Source organism: Gobius niger (genome assembly GCF_951799975.1).
Source record: "Gobius niger genome assembly, chromosome: 20".
Lineage (NCBI taxonomy): Eukaryota > Metazoa > Chordata > Actinopteri > Gobiiformes > Gobiidae > Gobius > Gobius niger.
Genome location: NC_136871.1, coordinates 26,072,860 through 26,092,511, shown reverse-complemented (window position 1 = coordinate 26,092,511; position 19,652 = coordinate 26,072,860). Strand labels below are relative to the sequence as shown.

Here is a 19,652-nt window from a genome sequence, read left to right as displayed (position 1 = left end):
GGCCAGTACAGTGGCTGTGTATAGTGCTCTCTGTTCCTCTAGTCCTAGCTTCTGTGTTATCACCATCAAAACAATGGGACAATGGAAAGTATAATGCTGTTATGACAAGCAACCAGCTCTCAGAAGCAAGGCCTCAGGAAAAAAACAAAAAAATGCAAGCCACAACTTCCAAAACCTGCAAGCGACTTTCCACAACGAAGCCTAAAGTCACCAAGTGGACTTGCCAACTATGCTCTCGCAACTGCTGTCTTTTTCCCCCAATAAACCACTCCCCCTTTTGGAACTATAGCTACAGCCGCTGTGTCTGGTCTCTGTGCTGCAGGGAATCACAGACAACCCACTCAACATTTCCAGTTCATTGCGGGCCTGCACACAGGAAGGAGGCGGTGCTTGGTGTTCGCCCCTCAAACTAAATAAAACTGCAGCCATTGTCGACGCACCTCCCCCCCTGTGCCATCTGAGCCCACAGGGAGACAAATGTTTTCATGCAAAAGTATCCAGGCGATTAGATGATCATGAGATTCGCTAAGCTTTAAACAAAGACTTGATAGAAGGAACTACTGGGGAGATCAGCCGTTTATTTATTTCCTTTTTAATACTTGAAGCTTGGTTGTTCACAGTAGCGCGCAGCCTGTGACTCACGCCACAGCTATGCCAAAGTAAAACCACTAAACACAATTTGCCTTGTCCCTAGTGAGCCAAGCATGTGCCATGCCAGCCCTTATACAGGCAACAGAGAGCACTTTGTAACATGGGAAGAAAAGGTCATTTTTACACGTGTGTGTTATGTAAATATGAGTCAGAAGCACATGAAAGGTGGTGGTTCCTCTGCTGATCAGAGGAGCATGGTTTGTCACTAACTCAGAGCTTTGTTTTGTCAAAAGTCAGCGATAAAAATGAGTTTTCACAGTAGAGATTTTCATGTATTGTTACCTGGGCTGGGTTGATGGAGTAGTGGACGTTTTGCTTCTGTCTGCAGAAGCTTCTTCTCACTCTTGTAGCCTTATGATACATCTGTGTCCACAAGAGCAAGAAAAGAAGAAACCTCTGAAGATATAGATGAAAAGATCAAAAGAAAGAGTTTCCTAAACCCTAAGTATTTTGTTTATCTTAATAAATCCTTTTCGTAGTCCCTCTGGGGGTAATACAAGTGTTAATGGGATGATGGGGGGTCTTCATCATCTCAAGAGGTTATCCTCTCAAATGAAATGAATAAACTTTATTTGTCATCTCCCCCTGGTGTCTCTGGCCAGAAAACCACACTTGCAACTTCCCTGCCACCGGACCGGAGCAACCAATACACACTAATAGAATCACAAAGAAGAAGCTAACATGCTAACGGGCAAAGCTAACTCTGGGCTAGCGCCACTTTAAACAGTATTTACAGCCAAGTTTGAGTGAGAACAAATATTTCCATTGTGTAATTGGATGAACAATATCCCTCTCTCCCTTCGCCTTTTCTTTCAGCGCAGTATTTACTCTCACGGACAATTAATAAGTAAAAAAATTGCAACTTGCTACGACACCTGCAGTGACACTTATGGCCTCTAGGGGCAAGACTTACTCAATAGTGCTTTAACTTACTCAATTATATTTAAACATTTCTACTATAATGGAAAATTCCTGGACAACTGAGAACCTAAACAAACAAAGTGCAAGATCGATTCACAGAACAGAATTAGCTGCATGTCTTTCCTTGCTCTGTACTCCATTTACTTATTGTGTATGTTTGATCAAACAATGGGCCTTAAAGGAATAGGCCACCGTTTTTACATACTGAGATATGTTCTTACCTCACTTTAGACGTGTTAATATATCCCCGTCTGGTCTTTGTCCGTGCGCTCTGTCACGCAAACGGAGCACATACACAGCCTCTCCCACATGTCACATAGCTCCGAAAAAGCTCACGATAGAAGCTACCAAGCTCTATATTGTGAGGCGTAATGATACGAGGAGCACAGTGTCCGCGCAGTAACTCCTAAAGGTTATTGACGGAAGTGAGCGGGGGAAGTCTTTAGGAGTTACTACGCGGACACTGTGCTCCTCGTATCATTACGCCTCACAATATAGTCCCCCTTTTTATTTGCTTATAAAATCGACATGTTACATTTCTGTGTAAATATACTTCGCATGAAAACACTTCACGTAACTTTATTTAAATAGGGAACACGTGGAAGAGCTTGGTAGCTTCTATCGTGAGCTTTTTTGGAGCTATATGACATGTGGGAGAGGCTGCGTATGTGCTCCGTTTGCCTGGCAGAGCGCACGGACAAAGACCAGACGGGGATATATTAACACGTCTAAAGTGAGGTAAGAACATATCTTAGTATGTAAAAACGGTGGCCTATTCCTTTAAGTCTTAATAAAAAGAGTTGCGATGAACTGCAGTGTTTTTTTTCCACCCCGCATTTAGCTATTCTTGTCTTTCCTGAGAAATACACCCAATTGCCTCTAATTACACAATCATGCTTCCACTATTAAACGACACCAAACACACAGGCAGTAAAGTCGGCAAATACAACATCAACATGAAGGAGAGACTTGAGGTTAATTCTGTTCTTCTATATGTGCTTTACTTGGAGGTAGAACCTACAGATGGACTTCTAGAACAGGGCTTCGAAAAAAATAAATAAATTATGTCATATGGTTAAAAAGGAAGGCATCCATTTTATTGCACGCATGAACTTGCTAATTCATACAATACACTCAGAGCACTTGGCTACAATTGCTTTTAGTGTCTCATGCATTTTACAGTATATAATGGCTCTTCCCACTCATAGTTGTTGTTGTTGTTTTTATGCCCAGGTGTTGCAGCAGGTGTGGCCCTTCGTTGGACAATATCTGGAGAAGCTTTTGGTGGAAACTATCGCTCCCTCGATCCGAGCATCGAGCAGCCACCTCCAAACTCTCAGCTTCACCAAAGTCGACATGGGAGACAAGGTAAAGCATGCAGGAAATTCTTGGTTATTATAGTTATATTAAAGCTAGGGTACCTGATTTATTAAACTATATTCTTGCCTTAGCTTAGACGGGTGTGCTCATTCACGCAAACAGAGCACAGGCGGCGTTAGCATTTAGCCTCTCCTCCTGTCCTCTATGGCCCCAAATGGGAGTGAAAATAGAAGCAACCAAGCTCTTCCATGTTTAATAAACATGTCGATTTTCTAAGCAGATAAAAAGGGGAACTATATTGCTAGGCGTAGTAATATTACTACACCTTGCAATATAGTAGTATAGGCGTAGTAGTATTTTATTATATAATTCTATACTGGATTGTGTAAAGGCTCATGTAACCATATTTAAATAGGGAAAAAATGGAAGAGCTTGGTTGCTTCTAACTTTATTCCCGTTTGGGGCCATAGAGGAGAGGAGGAGAGGCTAAATGCTAACGGCGTCTGTGCTCTGGTTACGTGACTTAGGGCATACGTAAAGATCAGACAGCTACGCATCAACCCGACTAAGCTAAGGTAAGAACATATCTCAGTATTTAAAAAACAGAGGCCTATTCCTTTAACATTGTAGTTATATCGCGCTGATACCAATTAAATGTAATTGAATCAAATCGGGCCCTTGTAAAGTGATCGATTTGGGAAATCCGAATCGATGCCCAGCCGTGCTTACAAGCGACCACTACGCCCCGCGGACACTATAAGTTATTTGGTCGTTGCCATTCACAAAACTATCGTATTAAATCTTGCCACTTTGCGGTCAGCTTGACCTCGTTCATCTTGTCATGGATGTTGATTACAAACGCTAAAAGCCTCCTCCCTGTTATTGATTTCAGGCCATGAAGGTGGTGGGCATCAAGGCTCACACGGAGAACGACAAGGGCCAAGTCCTGCTCGATCTGTACATCAGGTAAAGGCTTTTTCAAGCTCAATGGGGAAAGTGGAAATAATGATAGTAAAGCGTTTGTAAATGAATATTTGTTTTTCAACTGCAGCTATGTTGGAAATGTTGAGATCAACGTGGAGGTGAAGAGGTATTTTTGCAAAGCTGGAGTCAAGGGAATTCAGGTAAAAAGATTTGCCACTGTTGTCGTAAGGAAATTGCATATTCTTTGTATATTCTATAACAATCAAATTGCAGGTAAAGTTTAATAAGTGATAATCTATACCACAGAATTTGTTTATTTTTTGTTGAATTGACCTAAATCTGGATATTATTATTTTTTATTACAAAATCTTCCTAAGGAGCTAGAAGTACTTTCCCAGAAAAGTTGCACATTTGTTTACTTTCAATTCTCTCCACATTTAAAATACAATATTCATCCACCCTTTTTTGTGGTCTCTTATAGTAGATAATCCCAATTAAAAGTGCAGAATCTATACGACCTATTGATGTCAATGCTGTCAATGTTTATCCTTCATTAGCTTCATGGGATGATGAGGGTGATCTTGGAGCCTCTGATCGGCGACGTGCCCATTGTTGGAGCCGTCACCATGTTTTTCATCCAGAGACCGGTAAGTCATTTCACGTTCACCTCCATTTTCTGTTTAGCACTCTACCCCCACTGCCTAACAAGCAACTTGATAGTCCCGGTTTCTCTGTCCGAAGCCTTTGAATGGATTTTCCGTCAGCCCTGATTGATTTGCTGAGGACGAAAGCTTTTTTTGTTTTTTATATCTTCACAGAAACTGGACATCAACTGGACCGGATTGACAAATTTGTTGGATGTTCCTGGACTAAAGTGAGTCATAGACAAAGCGCTTTGATTAGAGCTGCTATTTTAAACCGATACTGTGACTGCATGGCGTCATGTTGCATACCACATACCATGGTTTTTCCCCTTGTATGGTATGAATTTTCCTCGGTAGTTTCAGAAAAACGTTTTTTTCCATTTTGCTTTGTCATTGGCCGCATTCATTTACATTTTTGACAGGTCATTTTACAGGCTGGAGCATCACAATGACCTCTTTCTAGAAAGGGTTTCCAATTGACCAAAATGTACTACTTTTAATACGCTATAATATCCCATCTTTATTCCCACTGAATTAATAAAAAAAAAATGGATATGTGATTCTAATTCCCTGCCTCTGTGTTCTTCCTGTCCGCAGTGTAATGTCGGACAGTATGATCATGGACGCCATCGCCTCCTTCCTGGTTCTGCCCAATCGTTTGGTGGTGCCTCTGATCCCCGGTCTCCACTTGGCCCAGCTTAGGTCTCCTCTGCCCAGGGTAAAAACTAGAGATCAGATTAATACCACTACCCCAATGATCTTACAACATGAGGCCGCTGGTTTTATGGTTTAGCTTTCAAAATGTTGAGGAAATAAAAAGTCTGTCTTGTGCTTAAATAAATGACCTATTCTGTGTACTATTTTCCCTTTGGACGAACTGTTTGTAAAGCTTACCTCCAGTATTAGGATTAATGGCCAGACTAACTCAATCGCCCTCTCTTTTCTTTATCAGGGAGTGGTTCGCATCCATCTCATTGAGGCGCAGAATCTGGCTGCCAAAGATAATTACGTTAAGGGCGTCATGGCCGGACTGTCCGATCCGTACGTCATACTGAGAGTGGGCCCGCAGACTTTCACCTCCAAACACGTCGACAACACGGACTCGCCAAAATGGGGAGAGATCTACGAGGTAAGGTCATGTTACAAGCCTATGCTGACTAAGGCCGCGCAATAAATCACAGTATTTGTATCAAAATAACAGCAAATACTTGGTCCATAAGGATTTTTCCACAATGGACAAACAGCTAGCCAGTCATTTCCATTTAATGCCACTGCGCCCCTTCAATGACTTTGACCCTCATTCTGGAATACTGCAGACATTAGGCATAAGGCAATATTCGAACGCTATGACACTCACACGCCAGTCTCAAAACGTGATACAAAAACAATAAAACATACAATCAAAAATTGTCCACTGAAATAAGTATCACCCAGAAGTGTTTTATTACTTTGAATAACAATTAATAAGTCTTAATTTAAATGTGCTGCTATGTTAAATGTGTTAAGAAAGAATAACTTGACTTAATGAGTTTCAAATAATAAAATCAGACATTAAGAGAAACATATTAAAACGTTATTTTAGTCCTTGTTTGATTTTTTATTTTGACACCATTTTTATTAGTAAAAACAAGAACTAGTACTGTCTATATGAATTCACTTTATAATGTAATTTATTTCACAATTAGCAAAACAAAACATTATTATTGGAGTGTTCAACAAGGTTGTCCAATATCGCCTTGTATGTTCTCTTAAAGTGCCGCCTTAGCGCCTACATTTCTGTATCATTTTCCACATTGCACATATTTCTAAAGCCTGATTTTTCTTGCATTGCCAAGTGCGTACAATTTTCAATCAGGCTTTACAGAGCATCCATGCCGTTTGTTTGTGTGTGTAATGTGCACATCATGTACTGTACGTCAGGTCATTGTTCATGAAGTGCCTGGTCAGGAGCTGGAGGTGGAGGTCTATGACAAAGACCCAGATCAGGACGACTTCTTGGGAAGGTATTTTGTTTCAGCCATTTTTGTGTTTGTCTGTACATTGACACGGAGCTCATTTCCATACTGCAGTTCAGTTTAGTGTCATTTGACGTTGCGTAATCTTGCCATAACACGGATTGTATCACTTTCCAGGACCAAGCTGGATCTGGGCATTGTGAAGAAATCCATCGCTGTAGATGATGTAAGGAAAATTATTTGTGTTATACTTTATCCTACATAAACTGCTGGACTTGTCATGATGTGCATTTTTCAAAAATCAAAGGTTCAGGAGGAGTAGAGTAAACTGATATCTCCCTTTAAATTCTGGTCGCTTTTTATGTTTATGTACCGGTACTATGTGACTATTTTTTGTAACTCATCTCTACTTTATACTAGAGATTTAAGAATATAACTTTTTATTATTCCCTCTGTAGTGGTTCACTCTTAAAGACACCCCATCAGGAAAGGTCCACTTCCGGCTGGAGTGGCTGAAGCTGCTGCCCAACACCGACCGACTCGAGCAGGTGTGACATTTTTGACTTGCTCCCCTTCTAAGCCCCACAGAAAGATTAAGACAGAGGTCACTATTTCAACAATGTTATAAATCATTGATACGATTTGAATTAAACAATATTTAGTCTTTACAGGGGATCCAGTTTTATCTGACCCCGATCATATTGTTGTGACTTACAGAAAATTAACCCATGCTTGTATATTTCATAGATTTAGTGATGGTTTAGTTTTGGCTTTTTTCTACCGTTAAAAAAATGAATAAATGGTGATCAACTTTATAATCCGTAATCTGAATATATAAGATTTGAGATCACTCGAAGTAGTACAATCAAATCTGTGTTGCAGGTTTTAAGCAGGAACAGCAGCGTGACCAGCAGCAAGACCACAGACCAGCCCTCGTCAGCCATCTTGGTGGTTTATCTGGATAAGGCTGAAGCTCTTCCTGTGAGTCACACTCTCTCTCTCTCTCTCTCTCTCTCTCTTTCCCTAGCTCTCTCCTTCCTCCTCTCTCTCCTAATTTAATCAATTACACTGTGTTTATAGCCCAGTATCACAGCAACATACCTTCCTGGCACAGATCAAACAGATGAACCAAATTTCTTTGTTTACTAAGTGAACCTGCTGTTGATGTTGTTAACCTCATGTGATCTGCAAAGTTGCTGTCAAATCTCCAAAGAAAATAGTTAACATATAATGACTTGATCAACTGATTACCTGATACTATTATCCACCGAGAACTTATAGAACATGCCAGCAGGAGGAGATTTAACACTTCCCGTTCAAAAGCCAAAAAGACAACATTTTAATACACATTCAGAGACAAGGTAAACAAACACACACACACACACACACACACACACACACACACACACACATTCCTGTTTGTGGTCGCGCTGGGACTGTATTGGGCAGCTGTTGAACATACCAGATCCATGTGCTGCTGCTGCTAACTTTAGCTTCGCTCTCCAACATAGAAAGATTTGGGGTGTTTGTCACCAGTAACCAATTCTGGATTAGAAATATGGTAGCCTAAGGATAAAAACAAATAATAGGCAAGAGATTAACATCAGAGACTTGTTATTTGTCTGGAACCAGAAGTAGTGATTAACATTGGAGTGAAAAGCAAGCAAACATTATGAATTGTCAACAGATATATTATGTTGATTCTATAATTCATTCATTGACCTTTTTCTGTCTGGTAAAGTTTCATTCAAAAAGTGAGAAGCACATGAAACTCTGTTGAAAACCGTTGGCATTGTGGTTTGGCGTGTGCTCCTTTCGACTTCCTGTTTATGCCAGTATAGACTCGGCTGATATGACAATGCTTAGTAACCGCGTGGCACAAGCTCAGAAAATGACTGTTTCCTTCATTTAAACTGCAGTATGTCATTTTTAGATGAAAAAGGGGAACAAAGATCCCAATCCCATGGTGCAGCTGTCAGTCCAAGATGTTACTAGAGAGAGCAAGGTATGCACACAAATCAGATTATACATTGCAGACATTAGGGAATATGTTCATAGTTTTCATTTTTTTTCTTTGCAGACGTGTTACACCACTGTCGACCCAGAGTGGGAGGAAGCTTTTACTTTTTTCATCCAGGATCCGCGCAATCAGGACATAGACATTCAGGTAATCATTCACATATTTCGATTTGGAAGAAAAAATTGAAGCTCTTGGTCCTATTGGGATGTCTTTTTTATTGATGTGATCTGACCGGTCTTGAATGTGTGGATCGTGTCGTAGGTGAAGGATGCCGACCGTGTGCAGACCCTGGGCAGTCTCTCCATCCCTCTGTCTCGGCTCCTCTCAAACTCAAACCTGTGCCTGGACCAGTGGTTCCAGCTGGAGAACTCCGGACCAGCCAGCCGCATCTATATCAACTCTGTGCTCAGGGTGAGAGGGATGTTCACGCCGGCTTTTGGGAGTTTATCATTAAAGCTGCACTACCTGAATCAAATGGTGGAAGTTGTAGGTAGCGGAGTGAAATCTCTCAGCTGATGCCTCAACGTGTTTCTAACTGATACAGATAACACACAGTCTGCCTCTGAGTGTTTCATATTTCCATTCTTGCCATTGCTCCTTCTTCTTTCAGCCGTGAGCTCAAAACCCCGCCTTTGAATACAGCTCACCACACCACTTCCACCTCACTCCTGATGCAAATGGTTATGCCAATTACTCCTGACAGGCCCATAAAGAGAGCAATATTGTTAAACAGCATGTCATATTTAGTGTTTGTGACTCTTATAAATCTACCATTTAAAGTATATAGTCTAGTTGTGCAGTTCCTATAGTATTATTATATAGTAGTGATGTGTGCCTATGTGTTTGCATGTATCAGGTGCTGTGGTTGGATGAAGAGCGCATCGCTGCAGAGGCCTCGTCCAAACTGGAGGCGTCTTCCAAACTGCTTGCTAAACAGACCGCTCCTCACTCCAGCTTCGCCACTGAGGTAAAATTACAAAAATGCAAAGTGTAGTTGAAGCGTAATCTACTCAATTGTATCTTTTTTAAAGAGTTCCGTCAAATATGTATAAATTATCATTCATATTTCACTATATTTTGTCAATTTTTGGGTGTTTTATTTTCTGTCTATTTCTCTCCACACTTTGGTACATTGTGTTCCTTTTATTGTATTCAGGGCCTGCTCAGAGTCCACCTGTTGGCGGGTCAGAACCTGGTGCCCAAAGACAACCTGATGGGAGGCATGGTCAAAGGCAAGAGCGATCCTTACGCCAAAATCAACATTGGAGGAGAAACATTCACCAGCCATGTCATCAGTGCCAACCTCAACCCCACGTGGAACGAGATGTATGAGGTAAATGTTACTTTGCAGCTATTGTCTTTCTTAACCCGGACAACCTGCACGTTTATTTGTTTACACATTGACTTTTTTTTAGGTGATTTTGACTAAACTTCCTGGTCAAGAACTGCAGCTGGAGGTGTTTGATAAAGACATGGACATGAAGGATGATTTCATGGGAAGGTAGGATAGGACTAGAATTACTTTTTGTATGTGTTTTTTTGGGCCTTTGCTACACTTATTCTGATTCTACTTAATTGAGCAGACTCTGCATAAAATTTGTCCCCAGTTAATTCATTCATTCTAGCTTCAATACATTTTCTTGAACAACTTTTGAATAATTTTACTTGTGTAATTTGTAATAATATACTACGTTATTTTGTGTTTTTGCCAGTTAAAGCAGTACTAAGTAACTCATGCCCCTAGAGGCCATAAGCGCCACTGCAGGTGTCGCAGCATGTTGCGGGTTTTTACCCATTAATTGTCTGTGAGAGTAAATACTACCCTGACAGAAAAGACAAAGGAAGAGAGGGATATTGTGCATCCAATTACACAATGGAGATCATTTTTTTCACTCAAACTTGGCTGTAAATACTGTTTAAGTGGCGCTAGCCCGCAGTTAGCTTTGCCCGTTAGCCTGTTAGATTCTTTTTTGTGATTCCATTAGTGTGTATTGGTGACTCCGACCCGGAGGCAGCAAAGTTGCAATTGTGGTTTTCTGGTCGGAGACACCAGGGGGAGATGAAAGACCCCTCTAATCATCCCATTAACACTTGTATTTCCCCCAGAGGGATTACGGAAAGGATATATTAAGGTAAACAAGTTACTTAGTACTGTTTTAAACGTCATCATCGCTAACACTTTACTTTACTTCTACTTGAGTAAAATCATTTTTCAGTTACTTAATTCTCGGCTTCTCTACGCACTTATAATTACTTATAATGCTTTGCTCATACAGCATCTTTTTGTTCTTATTAAACTGAAATGTCTTATTGCATTTCTATTCTTGTTGCCGGTGTTTAATCCGCATCTATGTCGCTAATTTACACTCTGTTGGTTACAAAATACAATATTGAAAAACATTGAGTTGTCAGGGAATCCCCATAAGTCCCTCACACGACCGTCCTTTGGCTCCCCTTCGCTGTGCAGCTGTTTCAATAAAAAGGAGAAGAAGAAGAAAAAAACGAGCCTGTGTGGCTGTAGTATTTTCACTTTGCAATGAGAAGCTTAGTAAGAGATCGAGAGGTGAGAAAAGTACTTCGATACGTAGGTTTTTTCGTGCTGCTAACAATAGCCACCGGGGAAGATTCAAAGATTAGTCAAAGATGTGCTAGCGACTGGAAACACAGCTCCAGGCCTGTTTTTGGTAAGAGAACAACTTTGGAACATGGTAAAATGCTCATAAAAGTTGATGTTGATGATTCATTCGGTCATTCCAGGATATTCTATATAACACCTATGGCCTTGTTTCCTTTTCATACAGGTTGAAAATTAATCTGCTGGACATTATTAACGCTCAGTACACTGATCAGGTGAGCAGAAGTGGGATTTTAGTCGATTATTCAACTTACAGCTAATGTTAAATCCACACACTTTTCTTATTTGGTTCTTGTTTAGTGGTACACTCTCAGTGATGTCAAGTCGGGTCGGGTCCACCTGGTGCTGGAGTGGGTTCCAATGTCCTCCGAGTCAAACAACGTGGACCAGGTAAAAACATCCAGATTTGAGTAAGTTCAGAATAGGGCACTGCTGAAATAAGGCAGAAGCAGAGTTATGAAGTTAAATACATGTTGAACTAATGATTTCAATGTATCACTAGGTTCTTCAGTTCCTCTCGCGAAAGTCTTACCAAAACAAGACCGTCCCCTCTGCTGGTCTGCTGTTTGTCTTTATCGAACAGGCGGATAGTTTACCAGTGAGTTTTAAAGCAAGAGGATTTTACTTTCTATATTTGTACTAGATAAATGACATTGTTATGTTTTTAGATAAAGAAGAGCGGCAAAGAGCCAAAAGTTGGAGCAGAAATTAGACTTGATAAGCAGTCGCGGAAAACAACAGTAAGGAAATAAAACACTTTCACCAAATAAGATAAATTAAGTTTTTTTTTTTATTCTTATTGTGCTGTTTGTTAAGGTGTGTGATCGAACTACATCTCCCAAATGGCACGAGGCTTTCTGCTTTACAGTTCGTGACCCCAGAGAGGAGATTCTCGTGGTGAAGGTGAGTTCATCCACACTTCTTTAACACTTTAGCAAGAGGAATTTATGTCTGTTGTCATTTTTCTGTCGTAGCTGTCCCACACTTGGACCCTCCCGATGGGGTCTCTGGTGATCCCCCTCAGGGAGCTGCTGTCTGAGCCGGAGCTGGTCCTGGATCAGTGGTTCCAGCTGGACGGAGGGTTACCAGACAGCAGGGTGCTGCTCAGAGCTGAACTCAAGGTGGGGCAGGACTATTACCTCACTGCATTCAGGATTTGCTTGCCTTTTTTTTTTTTGGTAAACATAGTCAACACTAAATCAATGTCTGCTTTTGTGTTTAGATGTTGATTCCCACCAAGTGCCCAGTCCCCAAAGAGACTATAAAGGTCACACCTGCGGTTCCCCCGGCTTTACCCAAAAAGCAAGACGCCGATCCCGCTCTAAAGTAAGATCTAGCCATCACTACACATCATTTTGCTTCATATGATGTGTGATTTTTGACGATTTTGTCCACAGCAGGTCCAGTTCAGTCGACCCTCTCCCTGTAGAGACTCTTGTTTCTGCAGCAGCAGTGAGTGAGGAGGAGGTTAAAGCTGCAGACGTCTTAGCTGAGGAGGAGAAAGAGGAGGAGGCTCCGGTTCCTGTGGTCACTCTCCCGCCGCATTCTACTCCGGATATCAGCTTCGCCAAAGAGGTCTGTATCAAAAAAATTAAGTACAGCAAAACATGTTTACACGTTTTGCACATTATGGATGTTTCCAATAGTGTTCAGAGCTGTGTTTCTGTCTTCCTCTCCTGCAGGGGATGCTGAGGGTCATCTTGCTGCAGGCTCAGAGTCTCGTGGCCAAAGACAAACTGATGGGAATGATGAAGGGGAAGAGCGACCCTTACGCTAAAGTCACTGTGGGGCCAACTGTGTTCAGGAGCAACGTCATCAAGGAAAACCTCAACCCTGTGTGGAATGAGATGTATGAGGTGAGCAGCAGGGAGGGGAGGAGTTTCAGCTGCAGTAACAGTATTAGTAGTAGTAGTAGGATGAGGAAAAGGTATAATTCAGGCAGGTGAAAACATTGATTTTTACTCCAGTGGTCAGCTAACAGTTTTCTTCCTTAACACTTGCCCTTTACATTATTTGATATGACCTTATGTCAAATCATCGGACTTTGGCAGGAAATCATTCCAATACCTGCCTTGTGTTCCTCGTGCATCTATTCACAAATAGTGACGTGTTTGTTGATGTCCTCATGATCCATCGCTAAAGTGGACTTTGGGTAGAACTCTAATCTAGTCTAGTCTAGTCTAATCACTACATACGACATATGAAAGGCTGTGTGTAGACTGCATGTAACAGAAGGTGTTTTCTATTACTTTTACTGACTTTATTTTTAAAATAAGTTTGAAATCATTTTACAGAATAACAGGTCTTCATGTCTTCTCTTGTTTGAGATCCTCTCATAAAGTTAGAGCAACAGTTCGTTCTCTCCAGGTACAATTTTGTGCAATCTGGTGTATTTTAGGCAAAAATAAGCTATTCCTTTAAAAAAAAATGTAGTTTAGCTACAAACTAGAAAAAATAAATCTAAAATAAATGTGAAATAATTAAATAATTAAATAATTAAATAATTAAATAATTAAAAAAGAAAATCTGAATTTTTACAGATTTTTCCACTTTTGAATAGTTTATTAAAAAATTAAATAAGATCCAAAATCCCCTCTGAGCTTATCAACAAAATAAAACCATACATATAAACCTGTCTATATCGTATTGAGTTGCCTTGTGTACGAAACGTGCGGTATAAATAAAGTTGCCTTGCCTTGCCTTACATTTTGTAGATTTTGTTGTCAGAAATAAAGACATCTTTTCCAATTGTTAAGCGAGCAAGAGAATGAAAGAATGAAAGACATTGTAATACATTTTTATCTCTTTTTCCTATAGTGGTTTTCCATCCCTGTACCAATCAGGCTATTTGACTATTACACTAACAAAGTAGTAATATTGTATCAAGTGTGGAAATGACTGCAGTGGTAACATTGAGTGGTAGTAGCAGTAGCTCTAATAAAGGTACCAGGAGTTAAATTGTTGAAAACATTTCTTCACCAACAAAAAAAGGAGGTTTAGTTGCTGCCAAAGCCTGTTGAAGTGCGAGAAACATTCTTTTTTTTAAATCTTATTTGAATTTAAGCCAGTACAGAAGACGATGAGAAACTCCTCTATGAATGAGAGCTCACATGAACAACTTGGATACTTGTAGCTGTAGTTTTTTGGAGCAGTACAGAAGAAGTGCATAGTAATATGAGTTGTGAGGCTGAAATGTGCTTGCAGTAGACAGAAATATAGCAGGAGATGGATAAAGTAGCACTAGTATTTGCAGTATTTATGTAGTTAGTAGTTTATTGTATATCTGCACTTCTAAACACTGTGATTATACCGTTACGTGTCAGGTGGTGCTGAGGGCCCAGTCGGGACAGGAGGTGCAGGTGGAGCTGTTCGACAAAGACATGGATAAAGACGACTTCTTGGGCAGGTGAGGATTTAAGTTAATCTCACTCTGCTTCCAAAACACGGAGGCTATATTTAAGAGCTCCGAAATGTCCTTTGACTGAAACCTGTGTGCCCTTGGTCCACAAAGTCACAGAAACTCCAAAACATACCACTGCATTTGATTATTGTGCTGGCTTAGAAACGTAGCATTAACATTAGCAATCAGGAACAATTGCTGTATAACAATTTTAAAACAAAGTTAAAGTGCATATGAGACGTTTTTTTTCACTTACTGTCATTTTACAATGGTAGGCCTGAGTATTAATCATAGTTTACACCAGTGAAGTGATATTGTGAAAAAGTTGTATTTTTCCTTCCTCTTCCTGTGTCTTATCCTCTGCCCATGTCTAATAATACATGACAAAAACATGTTCCTCTATATGTATTGGTTTTACTGTATTTTTTTTTTTTTTTAATCTATCCTGTATGCACTTTATTATTACAATACAAGTTCAAACATTTATAAATATCTCAATTAAATTTGCTTCATATTTGCTACTGCTGCAAATGTGTTGAGTAACTTCTTTTTCCTCCCTTGACATACAAACGCTCTTTTTTTGACAGAGCAAATCTTTTGTAAAATCTTTTGTGAAATCATCTTTAGCGTAAACACTGTTGTCTTTGCCGTGAACAGGTTCAAAGTCAGCATCGCCGACATCATCAGCTCACAGTTTTTGGACCAGGTAAGGGCTTATTTTGCCTTTTTTAATTCATATTTTTGTCTCATTTTAAATCCTCTGCGTGTTCCTATCATTCTATTACAGTGGTTCCCCTTGAGTGACGTGAAATCCGGTCGAGTCCGTCTGATTTTGGAGTGGATCCCAACCGTCTCCCATCATGCGCCACTGGAGCGAGTTAGTTCAGCTCATCTCCTTCTTCTGTTCATTATATCCTTCATGCTAATGTGTTTTTCTTTCATCCTGTGTCTCAGGTGATGCAGCTGCAGTCTCTCCAGTCGTACGATAACAAGGCTGTTCCCACGCCTGCTCTCCTGTTTGTTTATGTGGACCAAGCTCATTCGCTGCCAGTGAGTGACTTCTAAACCTGCTTTCTTTTATGCTTGGTTTATTATGCTGTATAAACATGTTATACAAATATATGGTACGTTTTAATTGTTTTGGGATCTGTTTTCTTGTTTTTGATGATTGATAAGATTTCTTTATGTACAGAAAACATAAATAGGCCACTTAATGGACGCACTACTTGTCAAGTAATGAACAAAAGTTGAAGACGAACCAGCACTGATCATCCGTGTGGGTTTTCTAATGTAAATGGCGTTTGATTTGACTAATGTTTTGTGGACGTCTCTCTCTAGTTCAAGAAAAGTGGGAAGGAGCCCAAGCCCGCAGTGGAGCTGGCGCTTGGAGACACAAGCCACAAAACCAAGGTATGTAATTACAACAGGCTAATGCTGCGTCACTCTCATGCCCCCTACTGGCTCACTTTGTAACAATCTTGTCATTTTTGTATATAACGGACATATGAACTGAATATGACAATTTATGTATGTGTTTATAGTATTTATGTATGATGGCACGGTAGTGCAGCGGTTAGCGCTCTCGCTTCACAGCTAGAAGGTCTGGGTTCGATTCCCACCAGGGACGGGGCCTTTCTGTGTGGAGTTTGCATGTTCTCCCCGTGTCTGCGTAGGTTTCCTCCGGGTACTCCGGTTTCCCCTACCACTAAAAACATGCACAATAGGCCAGGATGAATGATGTGTGTGAGTGAATGTGTGGTGGTGTCAGAGGGTCCGTTGGCGCAGACGTGTGAAGTCGCGAAAGCGCTTCTGACAGTCTCCCCCAGGGGAAACTGAAGCTACACAACATAGCTTTCCACCACCGAGTATGGAGTGAATGCTCAATTGTCTCATGTAAAGCGCTTTGTGTCCATGTCTGTGAAAGGCTCTTCTTCTTCTTCTTCTTCTTCTTCTTCTTCTTCTTCTTCTTCTTCTTCTTCTTCTTCTTCTTCTTCTTCTTCTTATTATTATTATTATTATTATTATTATTATTATTATTATTATTATTATTATTATTTATTTGCCAGCAACACTACTTCAAGCAGTTCTGTCTTTTACAATAGATACAGGCCCAGACACACAGTACAATAACTGATGAAGTCCCGTCTTTGCTTTTATAGGTGTGCGACCGCTCCAGAGCCCCAGAGTGGAACGAGTCCTTCTACTTCCTGGTTCAAAATCCAACTGAAGACATGCTTATTTTAAAGGTTAGTCAATTCACCTCCATCCATCCACCCACCCACCCATCATGCCCTCTTTCACTACATCCATAAATCTCTTGTTTCTGTTTGTTTTTGCCTCTGTAGCTGTCCAGCGCCTTTGACCAGCCCATTGGCTCTCTCGTCGTCCCGGTGAGAGACCTGCTTTCAGAACCAGAGCTAGTTTTGGACAAATGGATGACCTTGGATGGAGCCTTGCCAGAAAGTCAGATCCTGTTACGCGCCGAGCTTAAGGTTGGTGTTTTATAAAGATATTTGTTTTCATGACAGTATCATTATGTAAAGAATAACTGCTCCACCCGAAAGTTTAGACCTCGACTAAAAATGTCCTGAAAAGCTGCGATTCTTGCATCAGTGCATTTTCCTGTCTCAAGTGCTTTCAAGCCTAATGCTTTACTGTCTCTCATTGTGCGTCACTAATTCAATATTTGGCAGATCCTGGATTCAAAGCTGACTGAGATGCCGCAGCCGTCTGTGTCTGAGATAAGAGCCGAGGAGCCCGCACTTCCCACTGAACCGACTTTTAAAGCAGTGATTGAAGATGAGAAGCCTCCGGAGCTGCCGCAATCCGAGTGAGTGTGTTGACTTACACTGGTGTGCAACTACCACTTACATTCATCCCCAAATACACACAGTTTATGTTTGCAAATCATCCCTGTTTCGCCAGGCCTGTTGCAGAGTGGGCCCAGCCTCAGGTCCCAAAGGCAGACGTTGAACCGGAGGAGATCTACAGAGCTCCTGATGTTTATCCTTCTGCCCCTCCTGCTGCTCAAGTCAGTCAAAAACATTCATCAAAATGGACTCTGTAGTTTGGATTTTATAGTAACTGTGAGGTTTACGTTACAGGTTATGGAGGAGCATAGACATTTAGAGCAGCTCATTGACTCCGAGAACTTTAAACCTTCAGGAGATACAGAAAGGTGGGTATCCTGATTTGATCTACTCGGCAGCTTTTCAAAGGAAGTTACAGTCTCTCTTAACAACACACACGTCACATACCTTATCAATCAATTGTGATGGACAAACAAAGTGTATATTTACAGTAGTGACACACAAGGACAACACACAAGGAAATAGGACAAGAATATTGCATTAATATCTATTATAGTGTATCTAGTATTGACAGAGGATTCACTTAAAGGAATAGGCCACCGTTTTACATACTGAGATATGTTCTTACCTTAGCTTTGACGAGTTCTTTAGGACCTGTCTGATCTTCACCCGTACCTTCAGTCACATAAACACAGCGCAGACGGCGTTAGCATTTAGCCTCTCCCTCTCTCCACTATAGCTCCAAAACAGGTCAAGATAGAAGCTACCAAGCTCTTCCACGTTTTCCCTATTTAAATATGGTTACGTGAAGTGTTCCACTACAAAGTATAATTACACAAAATTAAACAATGTGGATTTTCTAAGCAGATAAAAGGGGGGACTATATTGTAAGGCGTAATAATACCAGGAGTAGTTTGGCATCCGCACAGTAAAGTGAAGATTACTGCTCGTATTTCGAACTACTCCTGGTATTATTACGCCTTACAATATAGTTCCCCCTTTTATCCGCTTAGAAAATCCACATTGTTTAATTTTGTGTAATTATACTTTGTAGTGGAACACTTCACGTAACCATATTTAAATAGGGAAAACGTGGAAGAGCTTGGTAGCTTCTATCTTGACCTGTTTTGGAGCTATAGAGGAGAGAGGGAGAGGCTAAATGCTAACGCCGTCTGCGCTGTGTTTACGTGACTGAAGGCACGGGTGAAGATCAGACAGGTCCTAAAGAACTCGTCAAAGCTCAGGTAAGAACATATCTCAGTATGGAAAACGGTGGCCTATTCCTTTAACAGTTGGCTGTAAACTGGCTAAAACAAACAAAAACAAAAATACACACTCAAAAAACAAGATAGTGGTAACCCCGCCTCCTGAATATGCACACTGTTGTTGTGCCTCCAGTGTCTGCGTACACTGGTGTATGAATGAGAGCGTGAATGGGCGAGTGGTTCCTCGCTGTAAAGCACTTTGAGTGGCTAATGTAGGTGGAAAAGCGCTATATAAATTGAGACCATTTACTATTTACCATAATAAACAATAAACATGATGAAAGTTCTGTTCAGAGGTGGTCAGTGACAAAGTAATTTCACTTAAGTATTGTATTTTAGAGTTTTTAGGATCTGTTCTTTAGCTCAAAACACACTACTTTTAATCCACTACATTTGGCTCCAAAGTGAAAAGTACATTTGTTTGTGTGTTTTAAAAGTCTAAGAAAGCACACTCTATAAACAGTAGGTGGTGCTGTACCAAGGTAGAAGGTTTGTCCCTGTCCTGTTGCCATACAAGATGATGAATTGAAGTTGCAACGTTATTAAAAACACTAAACAGATTTACTTTCTACTTTGAATACTAGTATTTTCTACAGCAAATACGTCAGTACTTTTCCTGAAGTAAACATTTGACAGAGCAACTTTTATTGGAGTCATAAAATAGTTGTACCAGTAGTATCTGTACCTTTACCAAGTAATGAAATCAAGTACCATGGCCTCTAGGGGATATGCTTAATAATAGTCAACTGTGTTAAAGACAAGGAAAGACGCTAAATACGAGATATAGAAGAAAATTGCAAGAAAAATGTAGCTCAACAAAAGGAGACATTCATAAATGAATAAGCAAAATGATTTGTTAGTGCATTGTTTGTGCATGTGTGTAGACTCAGTCATTTTCCTCTTTGTGGTTGTAGCAGTGGTCTGGGGGACCTCGCTCAGGCCACGGTCACCAGTTTCCCCAATGAGCCTGAACAACCTGCTGCTGAAGTTCTGCCTCCAAACTCCACTCCCAGCCACCACTTTGCTTCCGAGGTCGGTATAGGGCTCTATGCTAACTATAGTCATTTTGGTGAATGCGTCTCAGGGACATTCTTTAAAGTAGCCATG

The 19,652-nt window shown here is 40.6% G+C and overlaps 1 protein-coding gene across 1 annotated transcript in view; it reads left to right on the top strand.

Annotated features, from left to right (window-relative positions):
* LOC306979643 (uncharacterized protein) overlaps nt 1-19,652 on the top strand; it is a 28,113-nt gene that overhangs the window by 4,114 nt on the left and 4,347 nt on the right. Inside the window, exons 3-39 of the mRNA XM_079578676.1 lie at nt 2,806-2,940; nt 3,785-3,858; nt 3,944-4,016; nt 4,374-4,463; nt 4,635-4,690; nt 5,058-5,178; nt 5,413-5,589; nt 6,381-6,463; nt 6,593-6,641; nt 6,874-6,963; nt 7,298-7,396; nt 8,349-8,420; nt 8,496-8,582; nt 8,697-8,846; nt 9,292-9,402; nt 9,592-9,768; nt 9,851-9,936; nt 11,237-11,285; nt 11,371-11,460; nt 11,573-11,668; nt 11,739-11,810; nt 11,887-11,973; nt 12,045-12,191; nt 12,293-12,396; nt 12,468-12,645; nt 12,753-12,926; nt 14,394-14,476; nt 15,128-15,176; nt 15,258-15,347; nt 15,425-15,520; nt 15,809-15,880; nt 16,630-16,716; nt 16,816-16,962; nt 17,164-17,300; nt 17,396-17,501; nt 17,575-17,648; nt 19,460-19,577. Coding sequence (XP_079434802.1) covers nt 2,806-2,940; nt 3,785-3,858; nt 3,944-4,016; nt 4,374-4,463; nt 4,635-4,690; nt 5,058-5,178; nt 5,413-5,589; nt 6,381-6,463; nt 6,593-6,641; nt 6,874-6,963; nt 7,298-7,396; nt 8,349-8,420; nt 8,496-8,582; nt 8,697-8,846; nt 9,292-9,402; nt 9,592-9,768; nt 9,851-9,936; nt 11,237-11,285; nt 11,371-11,460; nt 11,573-11,668; nt 11,739-11,810; nt 11,887-11,973; nt 12,045-12,191; nt 12,293-12,396; nt 12,468-12,645; nt 12,753-12,926; nt 14,394-14,476; nt 15,128-15,176; nt 15,258-15,347; nt 15,425-15,520; nt 15,809-15,880; nt 16,630-16,716; nt 16,816-16,962; nt 17,164-17,300; nt 17,396-17,501; nt 17,575-17,648; nt 19,460-19,577 — 3,786 coding nt within the window. The remainder of the gene's footprint in view (nt 1-2,805; nt 2,941-3,784; nt 3,859-3,943; nt 4,017-4,373; nt 4,464-4,634; nt 4,691-5,057; nt 5,179-5,412; nt 5,590-6,380; nt 6,464-6,592; nt 6,642-6,873; nt 6,964-7,297; nt 7,397-8,348; nt 8,421-8,495; nt 8,583-8,696; nt 8,847-9,291; nt 9,403-9,591; nt 9,769-9,850; nt 9,937-11,236; nt 11,286-11,370; nt 11,461-11,572; nt 11,669-11,738; nt 11,811-11,886; nt 11,974-12,044; nt 12,192-12,292; nt 12,397-12,467; nt 12,646-12,752; nt 12,927-14,393; nt 14,477-15,127; nt 15,177-15,257; nt 15,348-15,424; nt 15,521-15,808; nt 15,881-16,629; nt 16,717-16,815; nt 16,963-17,163; nt 17,301-17,395; nt 17,502-17,574; nt 17,649-19,459; nt 19,578-19,652) is intronic.